Source organism: Oratosquilla oratoria, chromosome 41 (assembly GCF_046742065.1).
Source record: "Oratosquilla oratoria isolate Oo_2021 chromosome 41, ASM4674206v1, whole genome shotgun sequence".
Classification (NCBI taxonomy): domain Eukaryota; kingdom Metazoa; phylum Arthropoda; class Malacostraca; order Stomatopoda; family Squillidae; genus Oratosquilla; species Oratosquilla oratoria.
In genome coordinates, this window is record NC_134817.1 from 30866076 (window position 1) to 30884309 (window position 18234).

Sequence of the window (18234 nt, forward strand, 5' to 3'; positions counted from 1 at the left end):
TTGGTTGCACCTCCATATGGAAGAGAAAAGTGTTGACTAATCTTTAAAAATGGGCAGTAAGGAAATGATTACCATTGATGTCCATCTAGCAGGACCACATTTACAGGTTCTCATCATTTGCCCTTATACCATTAATAATAATCATAAGACATAATGATGTACTTGTCAAGTATTTGCTATCATTTGTAAACCCATTATAATTATCGATATCCTAAACTAAAGGAATGGCATACAAAGACTAAGTGGTAATGTAGGTTTGTTGACCAAATCAATGCAATTGGTTTATGCTGCAACTATCTACATTACCCAAGGTTACACTAAAATGAAAATACTGTTCTATGGACAGTACTCCAAAGTCATCTTTAGTTTTGAACTTAATAGAAAAACTGGGTCTAAATGAGTGGAGAAGTTTTTGAAAATGTTAAGCCATGGGACCAGTATATTACACAACAATGTTCACCACACAGTGCATTTACAAATGAACTTGCTCTGCAAAAGTGTTGCACCTGAACAGAACAACTAAGAAAAGTAGGGACAGGAAATGCTGGGTAAGTTTTGGTCTACAAGACTTTCCACCTACACCTGTAAAATGTCTGACACCTTGTTTTAAAGTCCTGAGCACCGTGCCTTCCTGCTTTATAAAAATGACCAAAACTCTCCAGTACGACACTAGAGGCCAGGTGAGTTCAGCAAAATAAACAGAAGGCCTTCTGATACCGTCAAAGCTGCTATAGCTTATGTGATAATATTAGCTATGGCAACCCTGCCAGGACTTCACTATTTCAAGGTCGTCACTTCAAAATTCATACAACTCACATGTCAGTCCTTGTCTCTCCAGATATCTGGTTCCTTACGCAAGCACAGCCTCCCACCAAGTTATTGTAAAGAAGTCTTTATTTGAGACTTGAAAGAAAGATAGAAAGACAATTCACAACTCCTCAAAGATAAACATGGCGCACCTTATCATTGACAAAGGACTGATATTTACCGTACTATTTCTGAGTGTAATAAACTGGGCAAAATTCAAATATAAAAGCATTTTAATGATAGATATATAATATATTGTCTGTTACTTATGCTCAAATTATAAAGAAATTGGCAAATATGGTTCATAATAGCATAAAACTTTAAAATGGTTCTACGAAGCATTAAAATTCCTCATCATAAGATTTCTACGTACCAGTAGTGTTCCTTCCTTCAATACATTCCGCCGCTCACACTCAAATGTAAACAAACAGTCAAACATAAACATTGTGATAGGTGTGGAAATTAATCGTTACAGATAATTAGTAGAAAATGGCACCTATTTCGGTAAGGATAGTATTATGAAATTACTGTATTCATTAAGCTGTTATAAAATTATTGACCCTTACCGAGGTTTCTGTTGTTTTACATCTTGTATTTGGTGAATGCTTTTCTGAAAAAAATTATGATGGATTTTGTTGAACATGTTATGTACTTGAATATGTATTGTTTAATAATTCAAACATAGACAAAGGTGAATTATTCAGAAAGAAATATCTATGTTCTCATTTTCTTGTAGAGTAAAAGTTGAAATGAATAGGTTTTCTCTCATATATTTAATATATTAGTAATCTTTAGTAATATTTGTCAAATTAAAAACCCATTTGTAAGCCTGCTATGACCAATGTGAGCGACTGGATGGTACAAATGAGGCATAAGCACATCAGTTCAGGTCTGGGATGAATCTCTAGTAGTTTGTCTATGTGGATGCCTGGAATATTCATTCCCTCCGACGACATTAGTCATTAACTACCCTGTTTATTGGTGGAATTCAAGAGGAGGCTTAACATATTGGCTCTGTGAAATGAGTAGAATGGACAGTGGTGAGATCAGTGACGCATTTGCTACTGATTGAATCTCAGCAATGACTCCCATGTCAAAGGTTAGCATTAGACTAGCTACCAATATAGCTAGATGACGAAAGACTGTCATAGTATTCTTGGTAACAGTTTGCTTCATTAATGTTGCTGAAATGTTGATCTGTATTCCTGATATTTCAAAGAAAGTTTTCCATGACTTCTTAATCTTTATGTCACAGTAGTATGTACATTTTGCCAAGATTGTTACTCTGACAGCTTAATATGATTTCTCAGTTTTGATAAATTTCCATAAAATTGAAATGAATAGATTATAAAATAGTCTATAGCTCCATATTCCATTACTCCCAATTAAAAGGATAAAAGTGAAATATGTGTCTACTCATTTTGAAATTATTTTCATGTATTTTTTGAGAAATTCCTCCCTTTCCCTCTGGGCTTACGCTCCCTTCCTGTCTTTAAAAAAAAAGAAACAGAGCTGTAGGCTGTGATGGCTTTAGTCTAAAGCCGAAGGCAGTTAAAGTCATCAAATATGGTGCCACATCAAATTTACGTTCATCATAGGAAGTGCAGATACTGAAAGGTGGATTGATAAGTGCAGGACCTAGAAATTGATATTAATAGACTAAAGGGTTAGAACCTGGGTATTTTCAATTTTATATTGTTTGTGCATCAGAGAATCATCTTTCTGCTGACCATCTTCAAAATCCAACACTCTCTCCTCTATTATGCATGATGTATAGTATTCTTTCCAATGGCTCACATTGAATACAACATTCAACTTATTCAGCAGGGGGCAGGAATGGAAGGCAAGGAGAGGAATAGCACCATTCTCTTTAATGAATCAAAGGGAGAATTGTTTCGCCTCAATGAAGCCTTTAGAACACTACATCGTAAACTCAAAGCACACTGGAAAGTCATAAGGTATGTTCCAAGAATTTGTGATAGTATTACATTCTATACTTGTATAGAATGGGCACATGCCTTTGACTTCACTACCTCACTTGTAAGGGGGAAGAAGCCTTTGATATATATATAGATTACATTTTATATAATTTTTCATTTTATTGCAGTTTCTGTATCCAAATTGTGTGCTAATTATTTATGATTTATCAGTTACAGGGATGATTTGAATAAAGAGGCTATTAGCCAGGCAGGAGTCATTGTTCTAGCATGTCCACGTCAGAAATTTACTGAGGGTCAATTTTCCATTATGAGAAAACATGTTGAAGAAGGTGGAAGTCTCTTTGTCCTCATGGAAGAAGGTGGAGAACGGAAAGCAAACACGAATATCAACTTTCTGCTTGAGGAGTATGGTATCTCAGTTAACAATGGTAAGATTAAGAGCTTAATGCAAAGTCTTTGTAAATTGGCAGTGAAGATTAGTGAATTTTTTTTATGAAATGGACTTTTATTGATTAATGTTTCATCTCTTTTAGATTCTGTGGTTCGTACTTGTTACTACAAGTATTTTCATCCCAAAGAATGTCTTATTACAAATGGTGTTTTGAATCGGGCATTACTTGAAGAAGCTGGGAAAAACATCCCTGGTCTCATCATTGATGATGCTCTTCGTAGCAGGTAGGTAAGAGGTTTATAATCTTCCTATGATTTTTTGATAGACATTTGGTGTCTGTAATTGCAGGACATTTGAAAATAAGAACTTGATAAGGTAGATAACTTGTTCAGAATATTCATATGATTTTTATTGGATATATGATTATGTTCTGAAACTGCCATGCATCTAAAATCCCATGTTTCATAAGGTCTTTCTTATAGATCCATGGCCTTTGTGTATCCCTTTGGAGCAACTTTAAGTGTAGCAAGACCAGCAGTCGCTGTACTTTCCACAGGAAGTGTGTCATTCCCTCTTAACAGACCAGTAAGACAGAAATATTTTTCTTTATTGTGATATATCAATTTTCAGGGAGATTGCTTAAAAATGTCTGAATGGTATAACAGTACATACTGAAAGATTGTCTCATTGAAATGTACTATATTTATTTTTATAAGAATACTTGAATGATGTGTCAAACATGTTCTTGAAGATTCTAATAAATCTTTGTTCCAATAGGTGTGTGCATTTTACGAACATCCAGGCAAAGGAGGACGTGTTGCTGTGCTTGGTTCAGGTCACATGTTCACAGACCAGTTCCTTGACAGAGAAGAGAATAGTAAAATTAAAGATGTAATCTTTCAATTCCTTACTGCTAAGGACTTCAAATTAAATCAAATTGATGCTGATGATCCAGAGGTATGTTTTCATTTCATTTCTGTGGTATGTTGAGCTATATATTAGCTGTTAGAATGTTATATACAGTAAACAAGTGTAATAAATGATGACAACAGAGGCAGCCATTGCAGTTAGCACCAAGACATCCAGATACCTGGTAATAGAGAAGTGGGTGGATGATGTGTGTGTTGTGATAATGTGAGAACTCCAAATTCAAATGGGTGCATTCTTTTATTTATTTTGTTTATTTTATTCTATTTCATTATTACAATATATATATATATATATATATATACAGGGTATTAAGGATAAATTTGACACTTTTTCGGAAAGGAAAGAAAAACATCATATCATGGCCAAAAATTGATCTATTCTCAAAATTCAAAGTGCATCTCTTAGAGCAGGGGTTCTCATTAGGCGTGAAATTCACTCCCAGGGGGGAATTTTGGGATTTCTGGGGGTGATTTGTGACCACAGTCAGCTTACGGGGTGAGGAAAGCAATTATAGGTTTTGGCCTATCTGGCCTGTCACCTGGGCTGGATTTATACTAATTTGGGAAAAATATATACTAATTTGGAAAAAATAAAAGGGTTTTTAGTACATACATACATACATATACCAAGGCTTTTTCCCCCTTCCAAGGGAGGTAGCCAAAAAGGGAAAGGCATAAAAACACTCCCACCCATTTCATCCCTAAATACACTCCCCACCCTTCCTCTCATCTGAGCACCTCCTGGATGACGGGTCATCCCTGCACCCTGCCCACCGCCCTGGGTCAGAAGCAGTGTCGCAAGACACAGCACATCCACAGCAAGGCCGCTTCATTTAATCGGCGACCCTCCCTCTCCGTCCCCCTTTGCATATAAGGCGAGGACGGGGAGAAATCCCTTCGGGCTGCGTCAAAATTTACTCACACATACTACCCCCCCCCGCCCATTCCTCCTCATGCAGTCACAACATCATCCATATACAACCATTTTCCACTCACCTCTGTCTTCCGTCCTCTCCCTTCCTTCCTCAACAGACATTCCCCTCTTCCCCAAAGCCCCCTTCACCCCATCCATCCACCTCATCCTAGGACGTCCCCTCATGTTCACTCCCTCCACATCTGCCTTCCATACCTCTTTTACTAGTCTTTCTTCACTCATTCTTTCCATGTGTCCAAACCATCCTAATATTCTTTCATCAACCCTATCTATTTTTAGTAATATTTGCATATTATTTAGAGTGTACCTTTCGTAACAGACAATCTTGGAAAGGAGGGGGGGAATGACATACTGACAAATGGTGAAAGGGGTGAATGGGCCAAGTAAGGCTGAGAACCCCTGTCTTAGAGGATCTTTTGCCAAATACAGCTTACTCAAAGAAGCTGCCCTGAGCCTCCACCACAGCCTCCAGTAGGAACCTGAACCTGCAGCACGTGGCCTTCACAGTGTCCTTCAAGAGATCCCTGAACACCAGTTTGAAAATCCTGGCAATCAGTTCATCCTTGGTGTTGCAGGTGGTTATGATTGGTGTCTTTTTCAACTGCGCCCCACACATTATAGTCCATGGGGTTGTAATCAGACGAGTTGGGGTTGGGGGCCAGATGTTGAGACTAGTGAAGTTGTAGAAGTTCTCAGACAGCCATTTCTGGGTTTTCCCGGAGGTGTGACATGGAGCTGAGTCCTGCTGCCACACATATGGTCTTCCTGCAGCCACCCTCTCCACCCAGTGCTTGACAACAGTGGACAGCAACTCAGTATAGCCATCTGAAGTGAGTCTGAGTCCCTCTTCAAAGATGTGGGGTGATATGATGTGGCCTTCACTGGAAACACACCCAAAGATCATCACAGTTTGAGGGAACTTGGTCTTCATGAAGTGCAGGACTTTGTGCAGACTGTAGGCTAGCCATCTGTTGTTGTGCAATTGGTCCTGGGAGAAGTTCTTCTCGTCTGAGAAAAACCAGAGTATCCTTGACTCAACTGGGTGTTTGACTTTGTTTAGGAGTTTCTTACCTTTCGTAAAGTGGTTCTCTTGGGCCTTGGTGGTGAGTAGTTGGCCCTTGCACCTCTTGTATGAGGAGTAGCAAAGACCCTCCAGCACTTTCTTCATAGTCGCCACTCCAACGCCCATCTCTCACCAAGGTCTGCATTGCCTTGCCTGGATCTTGCCACATCTTTTTTTCCAGCTTCTCGAAGAATTTCATTGTGCAGGCAGAGTCAGAATGCCAGCTACGATCCTTCCTGCTAGCCACTGCTTCCACATCTCTGTTGCAGTTCTCCAGCTCACATCTCACGGCCTTCACAGTATTCAAGGAGCACTGAGCTGCAGCTAAGATTTCTGAATTTTTTAATGTGGCGCCCATTCCATCCCCACATATTCCACTCCCCTTCACCCCCTCCCTCCCTCTCATCTTGGCTCCTCCTGGATAATGGGTCATCCCTGCATCTTGCCCACTGCCCTGGGTCAGAAGCAGTGTCACAAGACACAACACATCCACAGCAAGGTCGCTTCATTTAATCGACGACCCCTCCTCTCCATCCCCTCATGCAGAAAAGGAGAAGACAGGGAGAAATCTCTTCAGGCTGCATCAAATTATTTTTCGCATATACATCCTCACCCCCCATCCCCCACCCACTCCCTTCCATGCATCACAATATCATCCATACTCAACCATTATCCATTCACCCCTATCTTCTGTCTTTTCTCGTCCTTCCTCAACGGACATTCCCCTCTTTCCCAATGCCCCTTTTACCCCATCCATCCATCTCATTCTTGGTCACCCCCTCATGTTCACTCCTTCCACTTCTGCCATCCACACCTCCTTTACTAATCTCTCTTCACACATTCTTTCCATGTGTCCAAACCATCCTAATACTCTTTCATCAACCCTATCTCCCAACTCCGTTTCCACCCCCATTCTCCTCCTCACCTCATTTCTCACTCTATCCAATCTAGTAACCCCTATCATACTTCTCAGGCACCTCATCTCAAACACATTCAAACTCCTTCTCTCTTCCTCTCTCATGTTCCATGTTTCTGCCCCATACAGTGCTGTTGGGACAATCACTCAGTAAGGAGTGAACATGAGGGGGAGACCTAGGATGAGATGGATGGATGAAGTAAAAGGGGCTTTGGGATAGAGAGGAATATCTGTTGAGGAAGGACGGGAGAGGACAGAAGATAGGGGAGAATGGTTGTGTATGGATGATGCTGTGATGCATGGAAAGGAGTGGGTGGGGGATGGGGGTGAGGGAGTATGTATGAGAAATAAACTGACACAGCCTGAAGGGATTTCTCCCTGTCTTCTCCTTTTCTGCATGAGGAGACAGAGAGTGGGGTGGGGTCATTGATTTAATGAAGCAGCCTTGCTGTGGATGTGCGGTGTCTTGTGACACTGCTTCTGATCCAGAGCAGTAGACAAGATGCAGGGATGACCCTGTCATCCAGGAGGTGCCAAGATAAGAGGGTAGAGGGGAGAGGAGTATATTGGGGATGGAATGAGTGGGAGTGGTTAATGCCTTTGTTTTTTGGCTACATCCCTTGTAAGGGGGAAAAAGCTTTTGGTATATGTATGTATATATACATATATACATTTATATATATATATATGTATATATAGTGCAGATGGAGAGATGATAATGGAAGAGAAGGCAGTAAGGGGAAGATGGGCAGAATATTTTAGGGAGTTGCTAAATGTGAAGGAGGATAGGGAGGGAAAGATAGTTGCAGTGGGAAATGCTAAGAAAATGACTGATGAGTGAGGAAAATGGAGGAGAAATAAGGAAGAATGAAGTGAAGGCAGTTGTTAAGATGATGAAAGCAGGTAAGGCACCTGGTCTGGATGGATGCCATGCAGAATGTCTAAAAAAAGGAGGTACAGTGATGGTGGACTGGCTGGTGAGGTTATTTAATGTTTGCTGGAGAGAGGGAGGAGTGCCTATATAGTTCCACTTTACAAGGGAAAAGGGAAGAAGTGTAAATGTAGTAGTTTCAGATGGATTAGCTTGTTAAGTGTAGTTGGGAAGGCTTATGGGAGGATCTTGATTGAGAGGATTAGGAGAGGAAGAGAGGGAGTAATTGGTGAGGAACAGTGTGGATTTACGACGGGTAGAGGTTGTGTAGATCAGATTTTTGTGGTAAGACAGATATGTGAGAAAGCTATAGGAAAGGGGAAGGATGTTTTTTGGGCTTTTATGGATCTGGAAAAGGCTTACGACAGGGTAGACAGAAAGGCACTGTGGGAGGTTTTTCTGTTATACGGGATAGGAGGAAAGCTTCTAGGAGCTGTCAAGAGTTTTTACAAGAATAGTAGAGCTTGTGTCAGGATTAGAAATGGAGAGAGTGAGTGGTTCGAGGTAAAGGTGGGACTTCATCAGGGATACGTTATTATCACCCTGGCTGTTCAACTTATACATGGATGGGGTAGTGCGAGAGGTAAATGCAAGGGTGGTGGGTCAGGGATTGGAGATGGTTAAAGAAAATGGATGAAATTGGGAGGTGAGCTAGCTGTTGTTTGCGGACAACACTGCGCTTGTGGCAGGATCGGAGGAGGGACTGAGGAAGTTGGTGACAGAGTTTGGGAGAGTGTGTGATAGAAGAAAGCTGAAGATAAATGTGGGTAAAAGTAAGGTGATGGGATGTACAAGGGGTGAAAGTGGCAGTAGACTGGAAGTGAGCATAAAGGGAGAGCAACTGGAGGAAGTGGATAGTTTTAGATACTTGGGTGCAAATGTGGCAGGAAAAGGTGGAGTGGAGGTGGAGGTAGAATGTAGATTGAGAGAAGTGAGTAAATGCCTTGGTGGATTAAAAAGTGTAATGAGGAATAGACATTTGGGAATGGATGCTAAGAGGAGACTGTATGAAGGAGTGATTGTGCCAACAGCACTGTATAGGTCAGAAACATGGAACATAAGAGAGGAAGAGAGAAGGAGTTTGAATGTGTTTGAGATGAGGTGTCTGTGAAGTATGATGGGGGTTACTAGGCTAGATAGAGTGAAAAATGAGGAGGTGAGGAGGAGAACAGGGGTGGAAAGAGAGTTGGGAGATAGGGTTGATGAAAGAGTATTAGGATGGTTTGGACACATGGAAAGAATGAGTGAAGAAAGACTAGTAAAAGAGGTATGGAAGGCAGATGTGGAAGGAGTGAACATGAGGGGATGTCCTAGGATGAGATGGATGGATGGGGTGAAGGGGGCTTTGGGGAAGAGGGGAATGTCTGTTGAGGAAGGATGGGAGAAGACAGGGGTGAATGGAGAATGGTTGTATATGGATGATGCTGTGATGCATGAGGTGGAATGGGCGGTAGGATGGGGGGTGAGTTAGTTTGTGTGAGCAAAATTTGACACAGTCCGAAGGGATTTCTTCCCGTCTTCTCCTTTTATGCATGAGGGGACGGAGAGGGGGGGTCGCCAATTTACTGAAGCGGCCTTGCTATGGTTGTGCTGTGTCTAGCGACACTGCTTCTGACCCAGGGCAGTGGACAAGGTGCAGGGATGACCCGTCATCCAGGAGGTGCTAAGATAAGAGGGAGGTTGGAGGGGTGTGGAGTGTATTCAGGGATGGAATGGGAGGGAATGATTTTATGCCTTTTCCTTTTTGGCTACCTCCCTTGTAAGGGGGAAAAAGCCTTGGTATATGTATGTATATATAGTGTGTGTAATGAAGAGAATATAAGGTAGTATTACTGTATAATGGGATAACTGCCATAGCTCAACATCTGTATACTGAAATGTTCAAGTAATGGCCATCTGGATATGGGAGGGATTACTATAGCTTACCAAAAGAGTGACCATATCTTCATGAAATCTTGATTTTTGATATCCAGATTTTTGAGAGTTGACTGTATTACATACATATACCAAAGGCTTTTTTCCCCTTACATGGGGGATAGCCAAAATGAAAAAGGCATAGAAACCACACCCACCCATTACATTCCCTACATATTCCACTCTCCTCCCTCCCTCTTATCTTGGCATCTTTTGGATGACGGGTCATCCCTGCATCCTGTCCACTGCCCTGGGTCAGAAGCAGTGTCGCAAGACACAGCACATCCACAGCAAGGTCGCTTCATAAATTCGGCGACCTCCCCCCTCTCCGTCCCCTCATGCAGAAAAGGAGAAGACGGGGAGAAATCCCTTCGGGCTGCGTCAATTTTTTTCTCATGCATACGTCCTCACCCCCCATCCCCCACCCACTCACCCCTATCTTCTGTCCTCTCCCGACCTTCCTCGACAGACATTCCTCTCTTTTGTAATGCCCCTTTCACCCCATCCATCCATCTCATCCTAGGATGCCCCCTCATATTCACTCCTTCCACCTCTGCCTTCCACACCTCTTTTACTAATCTTTCTTCACTCATTCTTTCCATGTGTCCAAACCATCCTAATACCCTTTCATCAACCCTATCTCCCAACTCCCTTTCCACCCCTGTTCTCCTCCTCATCTCCTCATTTCTCTCTTTATCTAGCCTAGTAACCCCCATCATACTTCTCAGACACCTCATCTCAAACACATTCAAACCCCTCTCTTCCTCTCTTATGTTCCATGTTTCTGCCCCATACAGTGCTGTTGGCACAATCACTCCTTCATATAGCCTCCTCTTAGCATCCATTCCCAGATGTCGATTTCTCATTACACTTTTTAATCCACCAAGGCATTTACTCATTTCTCTCAATCTACATTCTACCTCCACCCCTACTCCTCCCTTTCCTGCCACTTTCACACCCAAAACTATCCACTTCCTCCAGTCTCTCACCCTTAATGCTCACTTCCAGCCTGCTGTCACTCTCTCCCCTTGTACATCTCATCACCTTACTTTTGCCCACATTTATCTTCAGCTTCCTTCTTTCACACACCTTCTCAAACTCTGTCATTAACTTCCTCAATCCCTCCTCTGATCCTGCTACAAGCGCAGTGTCATCAGCAAACAACAACTGGCTTATTTCCCACTTTTCTCCATTTTCTTTAACCATCTCCAACCCCTGACCCACTAGCCTTGCAACCTCTTGCACCACCCCATCCATGTATAGATTGAACAGCCAGGGTGACATAACACATCCCAGATGAAGTCCCACCTTTACCTCAGACCATTCACTCTCTCCATTTCTTATCCTAACACAACCTCTACTACTCTCGTAAAAACTCTTGACTGCTCTTAACAGCTTTCCTCCTATCCCATATTTCTGTAGTACCTCCCACAGTGCCTTCCTGTCTACCCTGTCGTAAGCCTTTTCCAGATCCATAACATACATACATATACTAAGGCTTCTTCCCCCTTACAAGGGAGGTAGCCAAAAAGGAAAAGGCATATAATCATTCCCACCCATTCCATCCCTGAATACACTCCACACCCCTCCACCCTACCTCTTATCTTAGCACCTCCTGGATGACGGGTCATCCCTGCACCTTGTCCAGTGCCCTGGGTAGCAGTGTCGCCAGACACAGCACATCCATAGCAAGGCTGCTTCATTAAATCGGCGACCCCCCTCTCCATCCCCCCATGCATAAAAGGAGAAGACGGGGATAAATCCCTTCGGACTGCATCAAATTTTGCTCACACATACTACCTCACCCCCCCCCCCATCCCCCCGCCCATTCCACCTCATGCATCACAACATTATCCATATACAACCATTCTCCATCCACCCCTGTCTTCTGTCCTCTCCCGTCCTTCCTCAACAGACATTCCCCTCTTCCCCAAAGCCCCCTTCACCCCATCCATCCACCTCATCCTAGGATATCCCCTCATGTTCACTCCCTCCACATCTGCCATCCATACCTCTTTTACTAGTCTTTCTTCACTCATTCTTTCCATGTGTCCAAACCATCCCAATACTCTTTCATCAACCCTATCTCCCAATTCTCTCTCCACCCCCGTTCTTCTCCTCACCTCCTCATTTCTCACTCTATCTAGCCTAGTAACCCCCATCATACTTCTCAGACACCTCATCTCAAACACATTCAAACTCCTTCTCTCTTCCTCTCTTATGTTCCATGTTTCTGCCCCATACAGTGCTGTTGGCACAATCACTCCTTCATACAGTCTCCTCTTAGCATCCATTCCCAAATGTCTATTCCTCATTACACTTTTTAATCCACCAAGGCATTTACTCACTTCTCTCAATCTACATTCTACCTCCACCTCCACTCCACCTTTTCCTGCCACATTTGCACCCAAGTATCTAAAACTATCCACTTCCTCCAGTCGCTCTCCCTTAATGCTCACTTCCAGTCTACTGCCACTTTCACCCCTTGTACATCTCATCACTTTACTTTTACCCACATTTATCTTTAGCTTTCTTCTATCACACACTCTCCCAAACTCTGTCACCAACTTCCTCAGTCCCTCCTCCAATCCTGCCACAAGCGCAGTGTCGTCAGCAAACAACAGCTGGCTCACCTCCCACTTTTCTCCATTTTCTTTAACCATCTCCAATCCCTGACCCACCACCCTTGCATTTACCTCTCGCACTACCCCATCCATGTATAAGTTGAACAGCCAGGGCGACATAACGCATCCTTGACGAAGTCCCACCTTTACTTCAAACCACTCACTCTCTCCATTTCTAATCCCGACACAAGCTCTACTACTCTCATAAAAACTCTTGACAGCTCCTAGAAGCTTTCCTCCGATCCCATATATCTGCATAACCTCCCACAGTGCCTTTCTGTCTACCCTGTCGTAAGCCTTTTCCAGATCCATAAAAGCCCAAAAAACATCCTTCCCCTTTCCTATAGCTTTCTCACGTATCTGTCTTACCACAAAAATCTGATCTACACAACCTCTACCCGTCGTAAATCCACACTGTTCCTCACCAATTACTCCCTCTCTTCCTCTCCTAATCCTCTCAATCAAGATCCTCCCATAAGCCTTCCCAACTACACTAAACAAGCTAATCCCTCTGAAACTACTACATTCACACTTGTCCCCTTTTCTCTTGTAAAGTGGAACTATACAGGCACTCCTCCAGTCCTCCGGCACTCTACCCTCTCTCCAGCAAACATTAAATAACCTCACTAGCCAGTCCACCATCACTGTACCTCCTTTTTTTAGACATTCTGCATGGCATCCATCCAGACCTTACCTTACCTTACCTGCTTTCATCATCTTAACAACTGCCTTCACTTCATCCTTCCTTATTTCTCCTCCATTTTCCTCACTCATCACGGTCATTTTCTTAGCATTTCCCACTGCAGCTATCTTTCCCCCTATCCTCCTTCACATTTAGCAACTCCCTAAAATATTCTGCCCATCTTCCCCTTACTGCCTTCTCTTCCATTATCATCTCTCCATCTGCACCTTTTACCTTTTCTTCTCTACTTGATTCGCCTCCTCTTCCTCTCTTAATTTCTTTCCAAAACACCTTTTTATTACTTTCAAAATTTTCTGTCATACTCTTACCCCACTTCACATCTGCTCTTCTCTTTGCCTCCTTTACCTTTTGCTTTACTTCTCTTTTCTTTTCTTTGTACCTCTCATATGACTCCCTCGTCCTATTTTGTAACCAATCTGTGAAAGCTCACTTCTTCTCTTCTACAACCTTCTTTGTTTCCTCATCCCACCATTCACTACCCTTCATTCTATTTCCTCCTGTCCTTCTTGTTCCACACACCATCCTTGCACACTTTGTGACTCCCTCCTTGAACCATCCCCATTCCTCCTCCACACCTAGCTCTACTCTATCCTTCACACCCTCCCACTCCTCCTTCAGCTTCTTCTTGTACTCCTTCTCCTTTTCCTTTTCATTTAAAGAGTTCACTCTAAGCACCTCCCTACCTTTTGTCCCTTTCCTCTTTCTCCATCTATCCTCCACTCTCAACTTACCTTCCACCAAAAAATGATCTGATATTCCCCCACCCTCTCCCCTTAGCACATGTACATCCTTAACTCTTCCTATCAGAAAAAACGTAACATTGCATGTTGGGAAAAGGATTGTGGTACTATCTGAGGCAGGCGTAGCTCCTCTTGGGGATCGGTGCCACCTGCGTAGAGCTGATGGCCAGGGTTGTTTGCTGCTGTTTGGCTCCCAACTCTTGGGGTTGGGGGGTGGTCCCACGACGTAGACGCTGCAGCAACACTTCTCACCAACTGGACAAAAGAACACAAATACATACCTCATCTCTACATCAACAACACTCTAATACCACACACAAACACACCGAAAATTCTTGGTGTAACATACGATACATCCATGTCTTTCAAACAACACATCACAAACATAAAAAACAAATGCACACCTAGACTTAATGCACTTAAGTCAATCACTGGAACAACATTTGGACAAAACAAAGAAACTAATATAACAATATACAAACAATGCATATGCTCAGTGATGAATTATGCGAGTCCTGCATTGGCTCCTAATCTCAGTGAGACACGCCACAACACCCTTCAAATCATATAAAACAAAGCCCTAAAAACAATTACTGGCTGCACAAATACAACACCTACAGACCATTTACACCATGAAACAAAAGTCCTCAAAGTCAAGGACCACCTCGACATGAGAGGCACACAAACACTTGCCGCAGCCACCACAAACACATCACACCCACACACGCCAAGAAACATTAAAACAACACCCAAAGACCTTTATCACACACAGATACTCTCTTCTCTTCCTCCACAACCACCAAATACCAGCCTCCGGAAACATATTCATAATCATATCACTCACCGCTCCATTAACACACTGAAAGACAACACACTGCTGCATGCCAGACCCTCTGATATCCACCCTTCTGAATCCTCTCTCCCACGAAAGGACAGAGTCCACCTGGCCAGACTGCGGTGCGGCCACCACCCAGCACTTCTAAGTTACCAGAAGAAGCTGGATGACCGCATTGTGAACAGCTGCCCAGGATGTAACACTTCACCCCATACCATACAACACATATTGGAAGACTGCATTTTACACAATCATGCACGCAAACAGCACAACATACACTCTATAAAGGATTTGTGGGAAAACCCAGTTTCGGCTGTGGCATTCCTTGGGGAGACAGGACTGCTCGGACAGACAGTCTAGGGAACGACAACAACAACAATAACTCTTCCTATCATAGTCCTATTTACCACTACATAATCCATTAACGCTCTATCTACCACCCTTCCATCCACCACCCTCTCCTATTTGTACTTATGCTTGACTTTCTTCTGAAACACTGTATTTGCTATCATCAACTCTCTTTCTAGACACATTTCCACCATCAACTCTCCACTACCATTCTTTCCTGGAACTCCACATTTCCCAACCACTCCATCAATTGGACCATTTCCTACCCTAGCATTAAGGTCTCCCAGTACTATTACGTTGACATTTCTCCCTAAATCCTCTATGCACTCATTTAAATCTATCCAAAAAGCCTCCCTTTCTTCTACACTCTTCTCACTGCCAGGCCCATATGCACTTACAAAGACCCACATCTCCTTTCCCAGTTTCACCTTCATCCACATTATCCTTGAGGAAACCTCCTTCCACTCCACTACACGTTTACCTATCTCTTCACTTACTATTATAGCCACCCCTTCCCTCCCTCGCCCTCTCTTCACTCCTGATAACCTCCCACTTACACTCCCAAATTTACACTCACCCTTCCCTTTCAACTTAGTTTCACTCAAAGCCAACACATCCATCTTCTCACAAACATACTACCTATCTCTTCCCTTTTACTCTCATCTGTACCACATCCACGCACATTAAAAGACCCAAACCTTAGGGTGCTGTTCCGAAAACTCCCAGACCCTCTTATGCCTTTACTTTTTCGTTTAGGAATGTCCCCTGTGGGGCTACAAGGAGAAGGATGCCTAGTCCCACTCCCCGTCCCTTTCTTCTCGCCTCTTACGATCCAAGTGGAAATACTTGGTGGCAGTATTCTTTTCCCCCACAGCAGAAAGTAAATACTCAGAGAAATGGTACAGGACAGCAGCAAGGGGTTGGGGGACAGCATAACGGAGGGACAGTCGTAGTATGAAAGTGTCACAATTTCTCTATGAAGAGTTTTCCTCTATCATAGACAAAATGATGTGTGGCTCTGGTCCATAGGGGCACCCCATATAGACCCTAAAGTATCAACTGCATGCTACTTTGCCACAATAACAAGCAGCCAATACCCCAGATGGGGAATACCCCAGATCCATAAAAGTCCAAAAAAACATCCTTACCTTTTCCTATAGCTTTCTCACATATCTGTCCTACCACAAAAATCTGATCTACACAACCCCTACCTGTCCTAAAACCACACTGTTCCTCACCAATTACTCCCTCTGTTCCTCTCCTAATCCTCTCAATCAAGACCCTCCCATAAGCCTTCCCAACTACACTCAACAAGGTGATCCCTCTGTAACTACTACACTCACACTTGTCCCCCTTTCCCTTGTAAAGTGGAACTATACAGGCACTCCTCCAGTCCTCCGACACTCTACCCTCTCTTAAACAAACATTAAATAACCTCACCAGCCAGTCCACCATAACTGTGCCTCCTTTCTTCAGACATTCTGCATGGCATCCATCCAACCCAGGTGCCTTACCTGCTCTCATCATCTTAACAGGTGCTTTCACTTCATCTTTCCCTATTTCTCCTCCATTTTCCTCATTCATCACTCATTTTCTTAGTGCTTCCCACTGCAACTACCTTTTCCTCCCTATCCTCCTTCACATTTAGCAACTCCATAAAATACTCTGCCCACCTTTCTCTCACTGCCTTCTCTTCCATCATCATCTCTCCATCTGCACCTTTCACCTTTTCTTCTCTACTTGATTCGCCTCCCTCTTCCTCTTTTAATTTCTTTCCAAAACATCTTTTTATTACTTTCAAAATTCTGTCATACTCTTACCCCATTTCATATCTGCTCTCCTCTTTGCTTCTTTTGTCTTATGCTTAACTTCCTTTCTCTTTACTTTGTATCTCTCATATGATTCCCTCGTCCTAATTTGTAGCCAATCTATGAATGCCTGCTTCTCTTCTACACCCTTCTTTGCTTCCTCATCCCACCACTCACTACCCTTCCTTCTATTTCCTCCCACCCTCCTTGTTCCACACACCATCTTTGCACACCTTATGACTCCCTCCTTGAACCATCCCCATTCCTCCTCCACTCCTAGTTCTACTCTATCCTTCACTCCCTCCCACTCCTCTCTCAGCTTCTTATACTCATTCTCCTTTTCTTTCTCATTTAAGCAGTTCACTCTAAGTACCTCCCTACCTTCTGCCCTTTTCCTCTTTCTCCACCTATTCTCCACTCTCAATTTACCTTCCACCAGAAAATGATCTGATATTCCCCCACTCTCTCCCCTTAGAACATGTACATCCTTAACTCTTCCTACCATACTCCTGGTCACCACTATATAGTCCATTAATGCTCTATCTGCCACCCTTTCATTCACCACCCTCTCCCATGTGTACTTATGCTTGACTTTCTTCCTAAACACTGTATTTGCTATCATCAACTCTCTTTCGAGACACATCTCCACCATCAATTCTCCACTACGATTTTTACCTGGAACTCCATACTTCCCAATCACTCCATCTATTGGTTCATTTCCTACCCTAGCATTAAGGTCTCCCAATACAACTACATTCACATTTCTCCCTAATCCCTCTATGCACTCATTTATATCTACCCAAAAAGCTTCCCTTTCCTCTATGCTCATCTCACTACCAGGCCCATACACACTTACCAAAACCCACATCTCCCTTCCCAGCTTCACTTTATCCACATCAGCCTTGATGAAACCTCCTTCCACTCCACTACATGCTCACTTATCTCTTCACTTACTAGTATAGCCACCCCTTCTCTCCCTCATCCCCTCGTCACTCCTGAGTACCTTCCAGCTACACTCCCAAAGTCACACTCACCCTTCCCTTTGATTTTAGTTTCACTCAAAACCAGCACATCCATCTTTCTTCTCATAAGCATACTGCCTATCTCTTCCCTTTTACTCTCATCTGTACCACATCTATGCACATTAAAAGACCCAAACCTTAGGGTACTGGTTGGAAAACTCCCAGACCCTCTTGTGCCTTTACTTTTTTTAGGAATGTCCCCTTTGGGGCTACAGGTAGCAGGACTCCTAATCCCATCCCCCGTCCTTTTTTTTGTCGCCCCTTACGACTCAAGTGGAAAGACTTTGTGGTAGCATTCTCTTCCCCCACCACAGGGTAGGTGAAAAAAG

The 18234-nt window shown here is 43.1% G+C and overlaps 1 protein-coding gene across 2 annotated transcripts in view; it reads left to right on the forward strand.

Moving 5' to 3' along the window:
• Positions 1-1163: 1163 nt before the first annotated feature.
• The window catches only part of IFT52 (intraflagellar transport 52), a 32994-nt gene continuing 15923 nt past the window's right edge, over positions 1164-18234 (forward strand). The window contains exons 1-6 of one of the 2 annotated variants that reach the window (XM_076178526.1): positions 1164-1311; positions 2632-2765; positions 2958-3175; positions 3281-3422; positions 3621-3723; positions 3916-4095. In XM_076178526.1, coding sequence (XP_076034641.1) covers positions 1297-1311; positions 2632-2765; positions 2958-3175; positions 3281-3422; positions 3621-3723; positions 3916-4095 — 792 coding nt within the window. In that variant the 5' untranslated portion in view covers positions 1164-1296. The remainder of the gene's footprint in view (positions 1312-2631; positions 2766-2957; positions 3176-3280; positions 3423-3620; positions 3724-3915; positions 4096-18234) is intronic. The other variant, XM_076178528.1, reaches the window with a different exon arrangement.